Raw genomic sequence first — 12095 nt, forward strand, 5'->3', positions numbered from 1 at the left:
CTTTTTAAACTAGAGAATTACCTCTCTTTTTAATGAATGTTGACCTCTGTTGCAGGGTTATCATGCCTGCCTATCCCAGAAGTTTAAGCCTTTCTGCTTGGGCAGCTCCCTTCACCAGATAGCAGCATGCCTTAACCAAAGGTTCAGGTTTTGTTGAGGGGTGAATAGCAATAGCAGCTAGCATTTATATAGCACTTTAAGGTTCGGAAAAATGCTTCATATGTTGTTTCATTTAATCTTCATAATAACCTTGTGAGGTATTATTATCTCTCGTTTTAGTCAGTCACTCAATAAATATTTTTTAAGTGTCTACTGTGTGCTAGGCATTGTACTAAGCTCTGGGGATATAAGTATAAAAAAGACAGTCCCTGCCCTGAAGGAGATTCTAATCTAATGGGAGAAGAAAACACACAAAAAGGCAGCTGAAGGAATTAGAGGGTACCCAGCAAGAGGTATGAGATATGATGGAGGAGTCCAGAAGAGGGCAGGTGGTGGGAAATGAAGAGTTGAGGAGGCTTTAGGTGTCTGAAGGAATGACACATGGCACAGAGAAGAGACCAGGTCTGCTTTAGCCAGAAGAAAGAACCAGGAGCATCAGCCAGAAGTTGTAGAGAAGCAAATGTAGCTTTAATGTAAGGTAAAAAGCCTCCTAACAGTGCTGTCCACAAATGAAATGGGCTGCCTCCTCATGGGATAACGTTAGGAAAAGATAGGATAACTCCTGATCAGGTGAGACATAGAAAGGATTCTTGTTCAGGTATGGGTGGGACTAGATGGCCTCTGAGTTCTCTTTCACTGAGAGCTGTGATTCTATTTCATGCTACATCCCTAGTGAGGCTCCTGACAAAGGGGTGGACATAGGTGTTTTGGAGGAGGAATGGGCCATTACCCAATGTTCATAAGGGCAAATAGAGTGAGCAGATTTCTTATTTTGCAAAATCTCCAAAGGAACTCATCTAGAACAATGAGGAAATGGTGGCAATGCTCCCACCACCACTTAAATGTCTCTTCTCCTTCCTCTAGGTCTTACAGGTGAGAGAGGCACTCCTGGGCTGCCTGGCCCAAAAGGAGATGATGGGGCCTTGGGAGCCCCAGGACTCATGGGAATGCGTGGATTCAAAGGTACTAATAATTCTCATAAAGATTGTGGTTCCCCAGGGTCTCTGCTTATGCCTGAGTCACTAGTTATCCCTCAACAGTGCTCCACTGCAAGAGGATCATGAGTGGTCAGAAAAAGACTGGAAAGAGCCCAAAAGTACAGCCTCTCCGCAGCTCCCTAAGCACCAACACACACACACACACACACACACAGTGTAATACCAATAGCTTGTTCCCAGACTGGAGAAACCACACCTCGGCCTTCCTCCAGTACTTTATACTCTTAAAATTCAATAATATTCTTTTTTTTTTTTTTTTGCTCTTCATATCCAATCCATTTCAACATAAACTGATTGAGTTATGCAAGGTACTGGAAGCAGAAAGTATGTGAGAAACTGTTCCTGGCCTTAAGAGTTTATGTTCTACTGGAATTGTATTTCATAGATAAACTTGCTCATCAATACTTCTGTATATTTCTCCACTTTCTTCCATGTAATAGCATACCCTGTCTTTTAGCCCATATTGGTATATTTTAAAGCCCCTCTTTAACCCTTGGGTAAGAGATTATCACAAAATAAATGGCCTGGGCACATTTCAGTGGATTTTCTCCTTTTTTGGATCCAAGCTCCCAACCAAGAAATCTGTACAAATTTATGCATTATATTCACATATGTGTATATATATACACATACACATATATGTATATGCATGCACACACACATACATATATCAAAAGCAAGGAAAAATAAATATCCTTGAATCACAACAATTAGTCCTAATTATGCATATGGCAGACCCCCAGAGTCACAGTCCCAGATCTGAGGGCTCCTCTGACAGAGATCTTTCTTTGTAATTCCTGTCTTGGTTGGTCCTCACAGAGCTCCTGGCTCTGTAGCACTTAACAGCTGATCTATCAAATTCTCAAGTCAAAGCAAGGGCAAGTCTCATCTTTCGATCCACTTTCCCCCATGTAAATTGAGAAAGCTCTCTGACTCCTTCTCTTCTACCTCCTTACTACTTTTCTTCCTACCCTGCCTTAGTCCATCCCACTTACTAGTCCCATCCATCCCAGTGAATAGCTTGAGACCTAGTTTATTTTTCCTAATGACTCCAGCAGGAGAGAGTCAAAGGTAGCAATGCCCTAGTACTTCTTACATGTGTGGTTTGTTTTTGTTTTGTTTTTTAAAATTAATTAATTTATTTGTTTTCAGTTTTCTATAATCATTTCCATATATTTTAGATGTTTTCCCCTTCCCTTCCCCCTCCCTCTCTGAGATGGTGTGCAATCTTTTATAGGTTCTACACATACATTCTTATTAAATATATTTTCACTTTAGTCATGTTGCACAGAAGAATTAAAATGAATGGGAGAAACCATGAAAACAAAACAAAAAGTTGTCTTGTTTTTTTTAAGATTGTTGAGTTCTACCCTAATTTCAGTAGAGCTATGCTTAAATCCCTTTCTACTCTCTGCTTACCTGTTCACTTCAGCCTGAGGTGTTTTCCCGTTGGACAGAGGAATCTGCTCTTTGTCAGTAACACTTCATTCTTGGATTGCCTTTTATTCAGCCTGCCAATTTGTTTTTTCTTTTAGGTGAAAGGGGTCCAAGAGGAGAGAAAGGAGAAAAAGGAGATCGGGCCGGTGACACAGGTTAGAAGTGTATTAACTGTATCATCTGTGGATGAATTGACATTTTGGTTATATGGAAACTCTTTCAACAATTATGTATCTGAAAAAGTGAAGACTGAAGAGGTCCTTAGAAATCTAGTCTCTTCCCTGTTGTCAGGAATTAGGGTAACTGAGAACATTCTAGAATACCACTAGTGTTCAGATAGGGGATAGAATGTTCTCAGTGACTTAGAACATAGCACCACAGAATGTCAGTGCTGGAAGGACCTTAGAATTGATCTGATCCAAGCTACTGCCTTTCTACCATTGTATAGATGAGAAAAACTGAGGTTTAGAGAAGGGCAATGACTTGTCTAAATTCATACAGCTAGTTAAATGGTACAGCCAGGATTAGTCCCCGGGTCTCCTGACTTCCTGACAATCCTCCTTACAGACCTTTATGAACTATCAGAACTAGAACAAAGTTTAAAGATGACCTATAACACCTTCATTTTGTAGATGAGGAACATGGGACTCACAGAGGTAGAGTAGATAGAGAACTGGCCTCAGATTAGGAACATCTTGGTTCACATCTTACCACTTACACGTGTGGGCTGTATGACCCTGGGCAGATAGATAATTTAACCTCTCTATGCCTAAGTGGCTTAGTGGATAGAGTGCTAGGCATAGAGTCAGGAAGACTCATCTTCTTGAATTCAAATCTGACTTCAGACACTAATTAGCTATGTGACCCTGGACAAGTTATTTAACCTTGTTTACCTCAGTTTCCTCATCTCTAAAATGAGCTGGAGAAGGAAATGGCCAACCACCCCAGTATCTTTGCCAAGAAAACACCAAATGGGGTCATGACTGAAGATGACTGAACAACAGCAAAATTCCCCAGGCCATGGTCTCAGAATATATAAGTTGTAAAGCAGGTACTTTGTAGTTTCCAAATGGAGAACCTCCTACACCACTGAAATAATAGGTCCATTCCTCCTCTCTCCTTCCCATTTCCCTGCCCCAACAGAAGCACTATCTACAATTCTGTACATTTGCTGTGGGGAAATCATTCTGTCTTAGTGTCCTCTTCTTAAGATTTTTAATAGGCCCCCTACCTATCTACTCTCCCTCTTCTATCACCATTTCTCTATATAGGCCTTAATATCACTGATCTTTGAACCTTAGAGAGGCTGATGGGCTTCTTGTTATATCATCAACTGAGGTCATGGAGACCATTTGGGAGAAAAAAATATACAAGAAGCCCAAATTGTCTGATTATGCTTCAGTATCTTGGGATTTTTAAAGCGCCAACTATGGGTTGTCTGAGATCATCAGAGTTAGAAAAGACCTCAAAGGACATCGAGTCCCACCCCATCTTTTTACAGATAAGGAAACTGAGGACTCTTAAGAGATGTAAAATGATTTGCTCAAAGACACACAAATAGTAAGTATTGGAACTAGGACTTGAACCTGGCACCCTGAGCTACAAATCCAATGCTCTTTCTACAGGTTGTTAAAAGGTCATGGAAAAAATAGTTTTTGATTCCTAACTCTGAATTCCAAAGAGACATCAGAAACCATCTAATTTGGTTGCATCATTTTAGAGATGAGGAAACTGAGGCCCATGGAGTCATATTGATATAAAACATCTAAGCCAATCTTCATCCTCACTATTATTATAATAGTCAAAGGAGTTTTGCTGGTTTCCATTATGCTGCCTCCATATCTAAGATGCAAGCTATTTCTGTTCCTCTACGTCAGAGAAACTGTTAACTTGACTCTCAGCACTCAAAGTGTGGCCGCCCCTTTACACTGAGAACTTGGGTACAGGCCCCATTTAGCAAAGCATTCTAAGTTCTTCTGGAAAGGCTCAGACACAGACCCACCAATGAGGACACACTGATCTGAGCCAGGTCATTAAAGTTTTAGGTTTTATTCTCTGTAATGATGATGACAGTGATGATGGTGATGGTTATGATGGTGATGGCTATGGCAATGATGATGATGAAGAAGCACTTTAGAGGCAGCTACGTGGCTCAGTGGCCAGGAGTCAGGAAGACATGAGTTCAAATACAACCTCAGACACTTACTAGCTGTATGACTCTGGGTAAGTCACTTAACCCTGTTAGCCTCAGTTTCCTCATCTGTAAAATAAGCTGGAGAAGGAAAGGTCAAACATTTTAGTATCTTTGCCAAGAAAACCTGATCAACAGTATGGTAGCCTTCTATTCCCAGAGGTTCACCACATGAATGTCAAACTTAGCTCTATTGCAACTCAAAACTCCTGAACTCAAGCAATCCACCAGCTTCAGCCTCCCCAGGTATAGGAACTATTGGCATGTATCACCATATCTGACCAGACTACTGTTTTTAGATACATGAAATTAAAACACACAAAATTACTAAGGAACCCAATTGCATTTAAAAACAAACACCAAGATGTGTTGTTGTTTTTTAAACAAGTTCATAGTCTCCAGATTAAGAACCTTTGTATTAAAATGGTATTTCCAATCATCCATTGAAGAACTAGGAGAAGAAAAGGAGAGGACCCCATTGAGAGGTGGTATTATAGGCCAGAGGAAATGAAAGAACTGGGTTTTCTCCTTTCTCATTTCTCTATAGTCTTCAGAATGAGCAGGACTACTATAGTGACTGAGGGGCAGTGTTGTAAGCAAAAATATATCTTTCCCTTTATTGCAACCTTTACCCTAGTTTGAGGATCCAGGCATCTGGAGGGTACCTTCTCTCAGGAAAGGTGCCCAAGATTTCAGGCTAGAGGCAAGCTATGGCAACATCACACATGACTGAGAGAGCTAACTAATCAAAAGTTTATCATAATTATTGTAATTCACAAAGCCAAGTCAAGTACTTCACAGTTTTCCTGAAGCTACATATAATTTCCTTTCTGTGACTGCCTGGGACTTCATTGGGTGTGACCCAGACGAACTGGTAGTTTGGCCTCTTACCTTAGAGACAAAAACATTTTCCTGAGAAGAAACAAACAGAGCCTGGGGATTATTTGTGATCTCTCTGATGAATCCAAGTCACACCCATGCTGGTTGAAAACTATATTGTGGTTTTCTTTTTTGTGACCCTGTTTGCTCATACCCTGTCTATTGGCACATCTTTTAATGGGATATGGTCAAGGTAATTTTAGAGGGTGGTTTTGTGAAGTAAATAAATCCTGTCAGGGGAGAAGCAATGGAGGAAAAAAGCACAAAGACTTTTAAAAAGAGATATAGAAGTATTTGTACAAGATAGAGCCAGGATAAACTGTTTATGTGCCCTGCACAAAGCTTGAAAAATCACACATGTACACATGCATACATACCCCACCTTGTGGCTTTGGGTTTTTACTCTAACATATGTGATATGACTGACTACAAATATACACGTGTACATATACATGTATACATGCAAATATGGCATATATGTATATATATACATATACATCCCTATGTCCCGCAAAGAGCTGAATTTTCTATGATGATAATGGCAACAGTTTGCATTTATATAGCACTTTTAACACTTGCCAAGTACTTTCCTCATAATAACCCTGTGATGTGTAGGTATTGCAGGCATTGTTATCTCCATTTCACAGATGAGGAAACCAAGGCTCTTAGAGGTAAAATGACTTATTCAAGGTAAACAGCTTGTAAGTGTCAGATGTAGTGTTAATAATCTTTCCTTCCTTCCTTCCTTCTTTTTTCCCTCTCTTACTTCCTTCTTTCCTCTCTCCCTTCCTCCTCTCCTCATTTTCTTTCTCCCTCTCTTTCTTCCTTGCTTCCTTCCTTCCTCTTTCTCTTTCTTCCTCCCTCCCTCCTTTGCTAGATATTATTTTAATAATACAATGGTTATATTATATTGTATGCATTATATTATAATCTAACATTTCCATGGGGGCAGCTAGGTGATACTGTGGAGAGAGTACTGGACTTGGAGTCAGGAAGACTCACCTTTCTGAGTTCAAATCTGGATACTTACTAGCTATGTGATCCTGAGCAAGTGACTTCACCCTGTGTGCCTCAGTTTCCTCATCTATAAAATGAGCTGGAGAAGAAAATGGCAAACCAGTCTAATATATTTGCCAAAAAAAACCCAAATAGGGTTGCGAAGAGTCAGACACAACTAAAAACAACTGAACAGCAATAGCAGCAAATTTCTATAGGATTCCAAGTTTACCAAGTACTTTTTCTACAGTATCTCATTTTATCCTCATAACACCCCTGTGGGATGGAGGTTCTTATTATCTCTCAATTTATAGATGAGGAAACAAGCTCAGAGAGCTAAGTCACTTGACCAGAGAGGCCTGGTTAGTATCTCTCTGAGGCAGAATTCAAACCCAGGTCCTTTTCAGTCTATATCCAACACTGAAAGGGCCCAAGGTCATCCTGGGTCATCTCTAGTCATTCTGATGAATATCTGGTCACTGGATCCAGATGCCTCAGGAGGAGAAGTGAGGCTGGTGACCTGCCTAGCCCTCCCTCACTCAAAACAAAGTCAAGTGCAAGTCATGTCATCATTTCTCTGATGGCATGGTCTTCTTCAGCAACGAAGGACAAACATAAACACCACTCACTCCTCTGCCTCTTTTGTTATAATTAGATGCATTAATTTTTAGAAAGTGATATTTAAAAGTGTTGTTCATTGTGCTCCTATAAATATTGAACCTTAATCAGCTGTCTGCCTTCCCCATTCCTTGTGCCAACTCTGTCAGAGGGGTCCTTAATGAAATCATGGGTCTTTCTAGCATATTCCTGTTAGTACTGTGTCATCTACTAATGGAAATGACCATGCTTCCATGCTTTGAGTTAACTGTGTCCATGAGATGAGTGGTTATACAAAAGAAACAAGCAGAAATGATCACCCAGTAGTCAAGTTCCTGGTGACATAGAAGAGAGAGAGTGCCTTTCTTAAGCTCTCCCTGTGTGCCAAGCACTGTGTTAAGCCTTGGGGATACAAATACAAGCAAAAAGAAAGACAGCCCCTGACTTCAAGGAGCTTATATTCTTATGAGAGAAGACAACACACACAAGCATGCTGTGTGTGGGGAGTGGGGAGAAAGGAAGGCTATCTATTCGTGGATAATGCTGCAGTTGACAAAAAGAAGATGGAGGTCAGAAAGGGTCAAGGCAAGAGTGAGGTGAAGAATGACTGGGGTCCTTCCTCAAATGGTGGTGCCAGTGAAGGAGTCATCAATGAGTAGGGAAGGACCCTAGGACCTCTTTTAGCAGAGCTAAACTAACCTTCAGACAACAGACACTTCAGTCTGTCAACAGACTGTATAGGAGGCCATTTTGGTAGGACTTCCTGGAGCTCACGTTCCATTGATATAGCCTTGAGGAGTCCAGGAATCCTTCCATGTAATGGATGAAACATCCAAATAAGACTTCAACAGGTTCTTAATTAGAGGGCTTTAAAGCTCCTTCAAGTTATCCAAATACTTTCTTATCTGGGGACAACAAAAGTCCTGCTGTATACCATTTTATTGATGGAACCACTGAAGTCCTCCTCTCACTGGAGGTCTAGAGGTGAGCCTGGGATCTTAAGGGTTGCACCAAAGGAGCACAAATTCTTTCAGCTCCTCCCAAAGTGGTGAGTCTTCCAGGATGGGCCCAGCAACGGGATAGTGTACTCATTATCCAAGAATTAGACTTCTTCAGTTCAAAGAGATGAATGACTAGAAGAATGCTTCCCTGGTGATGAGATGGTTCAGTTCCTGTAATTCATGAAGGCCATCGTTTAAGGCATCAAAAGGTCACAGTTGTCAACTGTGGGAGGAATATGTACAAAATCACAAATCCTTTCTGTATTTTATATATAAGGAAATGGAAGCCCATCAAACATTAAACAATATGTCTAAGATTACTGTAGTGAATTGAGTGCTAGACTTGAAGTCAGAAAGACCTAGGTTCACACTTTGCCAGGTAATATTAACTGTGTGACCCTGGACAAGTCACTTAATCTTTTGGACCTCAAGTTTCTTAGGATCCTAGTTTCAGAGCTGGAAAGGATCTTAGATGTCATTATCATCCAAATCTATGATCTGATGATTTCATTGAGAATGTCAGAGAACGTATAAAATCCCATCCACCTGAGTCTGTCAGTTGAGAATAGACAGACAGACACAGTGGGGCAGGACTGAGAATGGAAGGTGTTAGGGAGAGATATTTTTGTATCCCAGAATTAAGATCCTTCTTTAGAAAAACTTTCCACCCACCCTCACTTTTCCCATTTCACTAGGGATCCAGAGAAAAGGTTTCACTTGTTGGAACCAGGCCAAAGCATGTGCCATTGGCTCTCTGGAAAGCCCCAGGTCGCAGAGCACAGTGTGTGGTAAATCTCAATAGACATGGAAACCTAGGGCTATAACTTGGACATGGCCCCCTTGGGGATGGGGTGGGGCTACAAAATGGGGGGAAAGGGTGAGTCTACATTTGCTTGGCTGTGGAATCTATTTGCTGGCAGGCAAAGCTGCTTACATCAAGGCCTGACGTGCCATTCTTGAGAGATCGCTTGTTCCTTCCCTCCCTTAAGCAACTTACTATCCTCTCTGCTGTCCAGATCCTTGGATCTGGACTAAACTGGAGGCAGCCCATGCCTTGAATTGCACCACTTACTTAAAACTAGCTACCTTTTGCCTAAATCTCAAAATAAGGATATTGCAGAACATTGATGAAACTAGCCATGAGCACTCCATATACAGATATGGAGTTTTGGAACAGTAGAGACCTGACCTGAGATAGAGTCACAACATATTAAAATGAGAAAGGGCATTAGTGATCATTTAGTAAACCTTGGTTTACAGAGGGAAAAACTGAGAGGTCACACATAAGAGTTAACAGAGACCAGGTTCTCTGACTCTCGGCTCAGTGCTCTGGCACAAAGGCTTTCATCATTCTGTTTCTTGAGGGCAAGGCTGAATGTTTTCTTCCATGTTACTCAAAAACCCTGAGTTAAATAGAGACTTTTCAGTCTCTGTGTGATATAAAGTCATACATTTCATGCCAGATTCTCCCAGTACATAGTTTTTTTTTTATTGTTGTTATTTGTTTTTGAGGCAGTTGGGATGAAGTGACTTGCCCAGGGTCACACAGCTAGTACATGTCTGAGGCTGGATTTGAACTCAGATTCTCCTGACTCCAGGATCTGTGCTCTCTCTACTATGTCACCTAGCTGCCCCAGGGACAGCTCAGGCTGTCAAATTGCCACTTAGCAAGCTTGGGGCAAAGACCTATGGATATCCACAGAGTGAAATTACCTGCCAGGAATCTCCAATTTCTTTCCTTGTTTTGTAGCAGTTTTCAAAGTGTTCAGAGGAAACATAGGTAGGAACCTATGGACCAAAATTCTATTGGGGAAGTCATCCCGGGGAGGATGGGAATATTTCAAGGATGATATTTGAAAGACACAATGGAAACAATTCTGATGCAGAAGATAGTGTGGTATAGTGGAGAGAGTGCAAGACTTGGATTTGGGAAGACTTGAATGTGAAAGTAAATCAGACACTTATCTTCTGTATGACTGGGAAATATATCCACATTCCTTCGACTTCAGATTCTTTCTCTGCAAAATGAGGAGGCTAGACTTGATGACCTCTGAGGTCCCCTCCACTTCTAAATATATGACTGTGAAAAAGGAGAGTTTTCTAAAGACAGTCATGTGGATACATTCACTCACCAATCAGCTTAAAGTTAAAGGTGTGGCTGAAGATGGAAGCAAAGGCAGTAAGAAGATATAAAAGGGAGGCTTGCGAAATCCCATTTGAATAGTGTCCAGAGTGCTAAAACTCAGAATGAGCTGAACCTGGTGAGGAAAGCAGAAGACAACAGCAGCAGCATGTGTGGTTTTGTTTTTACTCTGGGGAGAATAAGAAGGGAATCAAAGAAGGGACTGGATAGCCATGGAAGGGCCTATGACAAGGGAGAACAGAGGAAAGACAGAAATGGTCAGTTCTGATTTTGCTTCTATTTTCTCCACCAAGGAGAATGAATGATCTTTGGACTGCAAAGGACTGAGCCAAAATGGCTAGTAGGGAGTTGGCACTCATATTTAAGTAAGTAGAGCATGATAGTAAGAGGGTACTTACCTGCCTTGGACAGGTTCAAGTTACCTGGCCCCAAAGAGCTGCATCCTCTAATATTAATCTGGCAGATGTGTTTGTTAAACCCCCATCAATGATCTGTGGGAGATCAAAAAAACCAGAGCATTAGATAAGGATAAATATCTCAGTTTCAAAGAAGGAACAGATGTATAATCTGCAAACTATAGGCCGGTGAGTCCATCACTTGGTAAATATTTGTGAAGCCTGTGCTGTGCCAAGTACCATGCTAAGCACTGGGGGAAAAAAGAAAGGCAAAAGATAGTTCCTGCCCTCAAGGAACTCATATTTTAACGGAGGAAACAACGTGAAAACAATTACCATGAGCTTGACTTGAATTCCTAGCAAAATTTTAGAATATGTTATTAAAAAACTGCTTAGTGAAATTTTAGAAACGTAAATGGTGATCCCATAGAACCCAGAATGACCTCATCAGAGATGCATCAAGCTAGACTAAATACTCATTTCTGAAAAATGAGTGTCATTCCATGACAACGGCTCCTATCTAATCACAACAATAATAAGACGCCTAGTGCCAGAACGTATCCCTTGGGGCACTCCACTGGAGACTTCCCACCAGTTAGACCTTGAACCACAATGGTTACTTCAAACAGCTCCAAATCCACCTAATTGAATTCTAGTCTAGCCCACATGTTTTCATCTTTTCCCCAAGAAAATCATGACTTTATTAAATGCTTGGCTAAAATCTGAGTAAACTATATTCAATATTTTACATGACCTATCAATTTTATAACGTTCTAAAAATGAAACAAAGTTGGTGAAAGACAGAGTTTCTTCATTTCTTTTGTGTCATAAACACCCCCACCCCCAACTTTGACAGGTTAGTGTACCCTATAGACCTATTCTCAGAATAGTGTTTTAAAATGCACAAAATAGAATTACAAAGGAAGCCAATTACACTCCTTTGGACTATTCCATCCTATCCCCCAGGAACCTCATCATTCTGCAAGGTCCCATCCTCCCTGGTATTCACAACTCATCCTGGGCGATCTTCAGCCATCATTTGACCTCTTTCAGTATCAGTTTCTTTACTGGAAAAATGAGGAGTTTGGCCTCTGAAATTCTTTTCAGTTCTGAATCTATAATCCTAGCATCTTAATGAAAAGTTATATTAAAAATGAATTATGTCCAAGCCAAAGCATGCCTTTCCAATGGAAGTTAATAAGAGCGGCATGCAATTCTCTAGCGACCCCTTCTGGCTAATTTTAGATGGACACTCATGAGAAAGGAACAAAGGGCGTTGAGGTCAATTTCTTGATTCCA

At 40.8% G+C, this 12095-nt stretch overlaps 1 protein-coding gene and 1 long non-coding RNA gene across 9 annotated transcripts in view; one reads left to right on the forward strand and one right to left on the reverse strand.

The window, feature by feature from the left end:
- The window catches only part of LOC140520126 (uncharacterized), a 35575-nt gene extending 32659 nt beyond the window's left edge, over positions 1 to 2916 (reverse strand). Inside the window, exon 1 of one of the 3 annotated variants that reach the window (XR_011972404.1) lies at positions 2577 to 2916. This is a non-coding gene — a long non-coding RNA (uncharacterized lncRNA). The remainder of the gene's footprint in view (positions 1 to 2576) is intronic. The other 2 variants (XR_011972405.1, XR_011972403.1) reach the window with 2 other exon arrangements.
- Positions 1 to 12095, forward strand: part of SCARA5 (scavenger receptor class A member 5) — a 148043-nt gene that overhangs the window by 93236 nt on the left and 42712 nt on the right. For all 6 annotated transcript variants that reach the window (XM_072633825.1, XM_072633824.1, XM_072633823.1 and 3 more), the window contains 2 exons: positions 1024 to 1122; positions 2693 to 2749. In XM_072633825.1, the coding sequence (XP_072489926.1) occupies positions 1024 to 1122; positions 2693 to 2749 (156 nt within the window). The remainder of the gene's footprint in view (positions 1 to 1023; positions 1123 to 2692; positions 2750 to 12095) is intronic.

This window comes from Notamacropus eugenii, chromosome 1, assembly GCF_028372415.1.
Source record: "Notamacropus eugenii isolate mMacEug1 chromosome 1, mMacEug1.pri_v2, whole genome shotgun sequence".
Classification (NCBI taxonomy): domain Eukaryota; kingdom Metazoa; phylum Chordata; class Mammalia; order Diprotodontia; family Macropodidae; genus Notamacropus; species Notamacropus eugenii.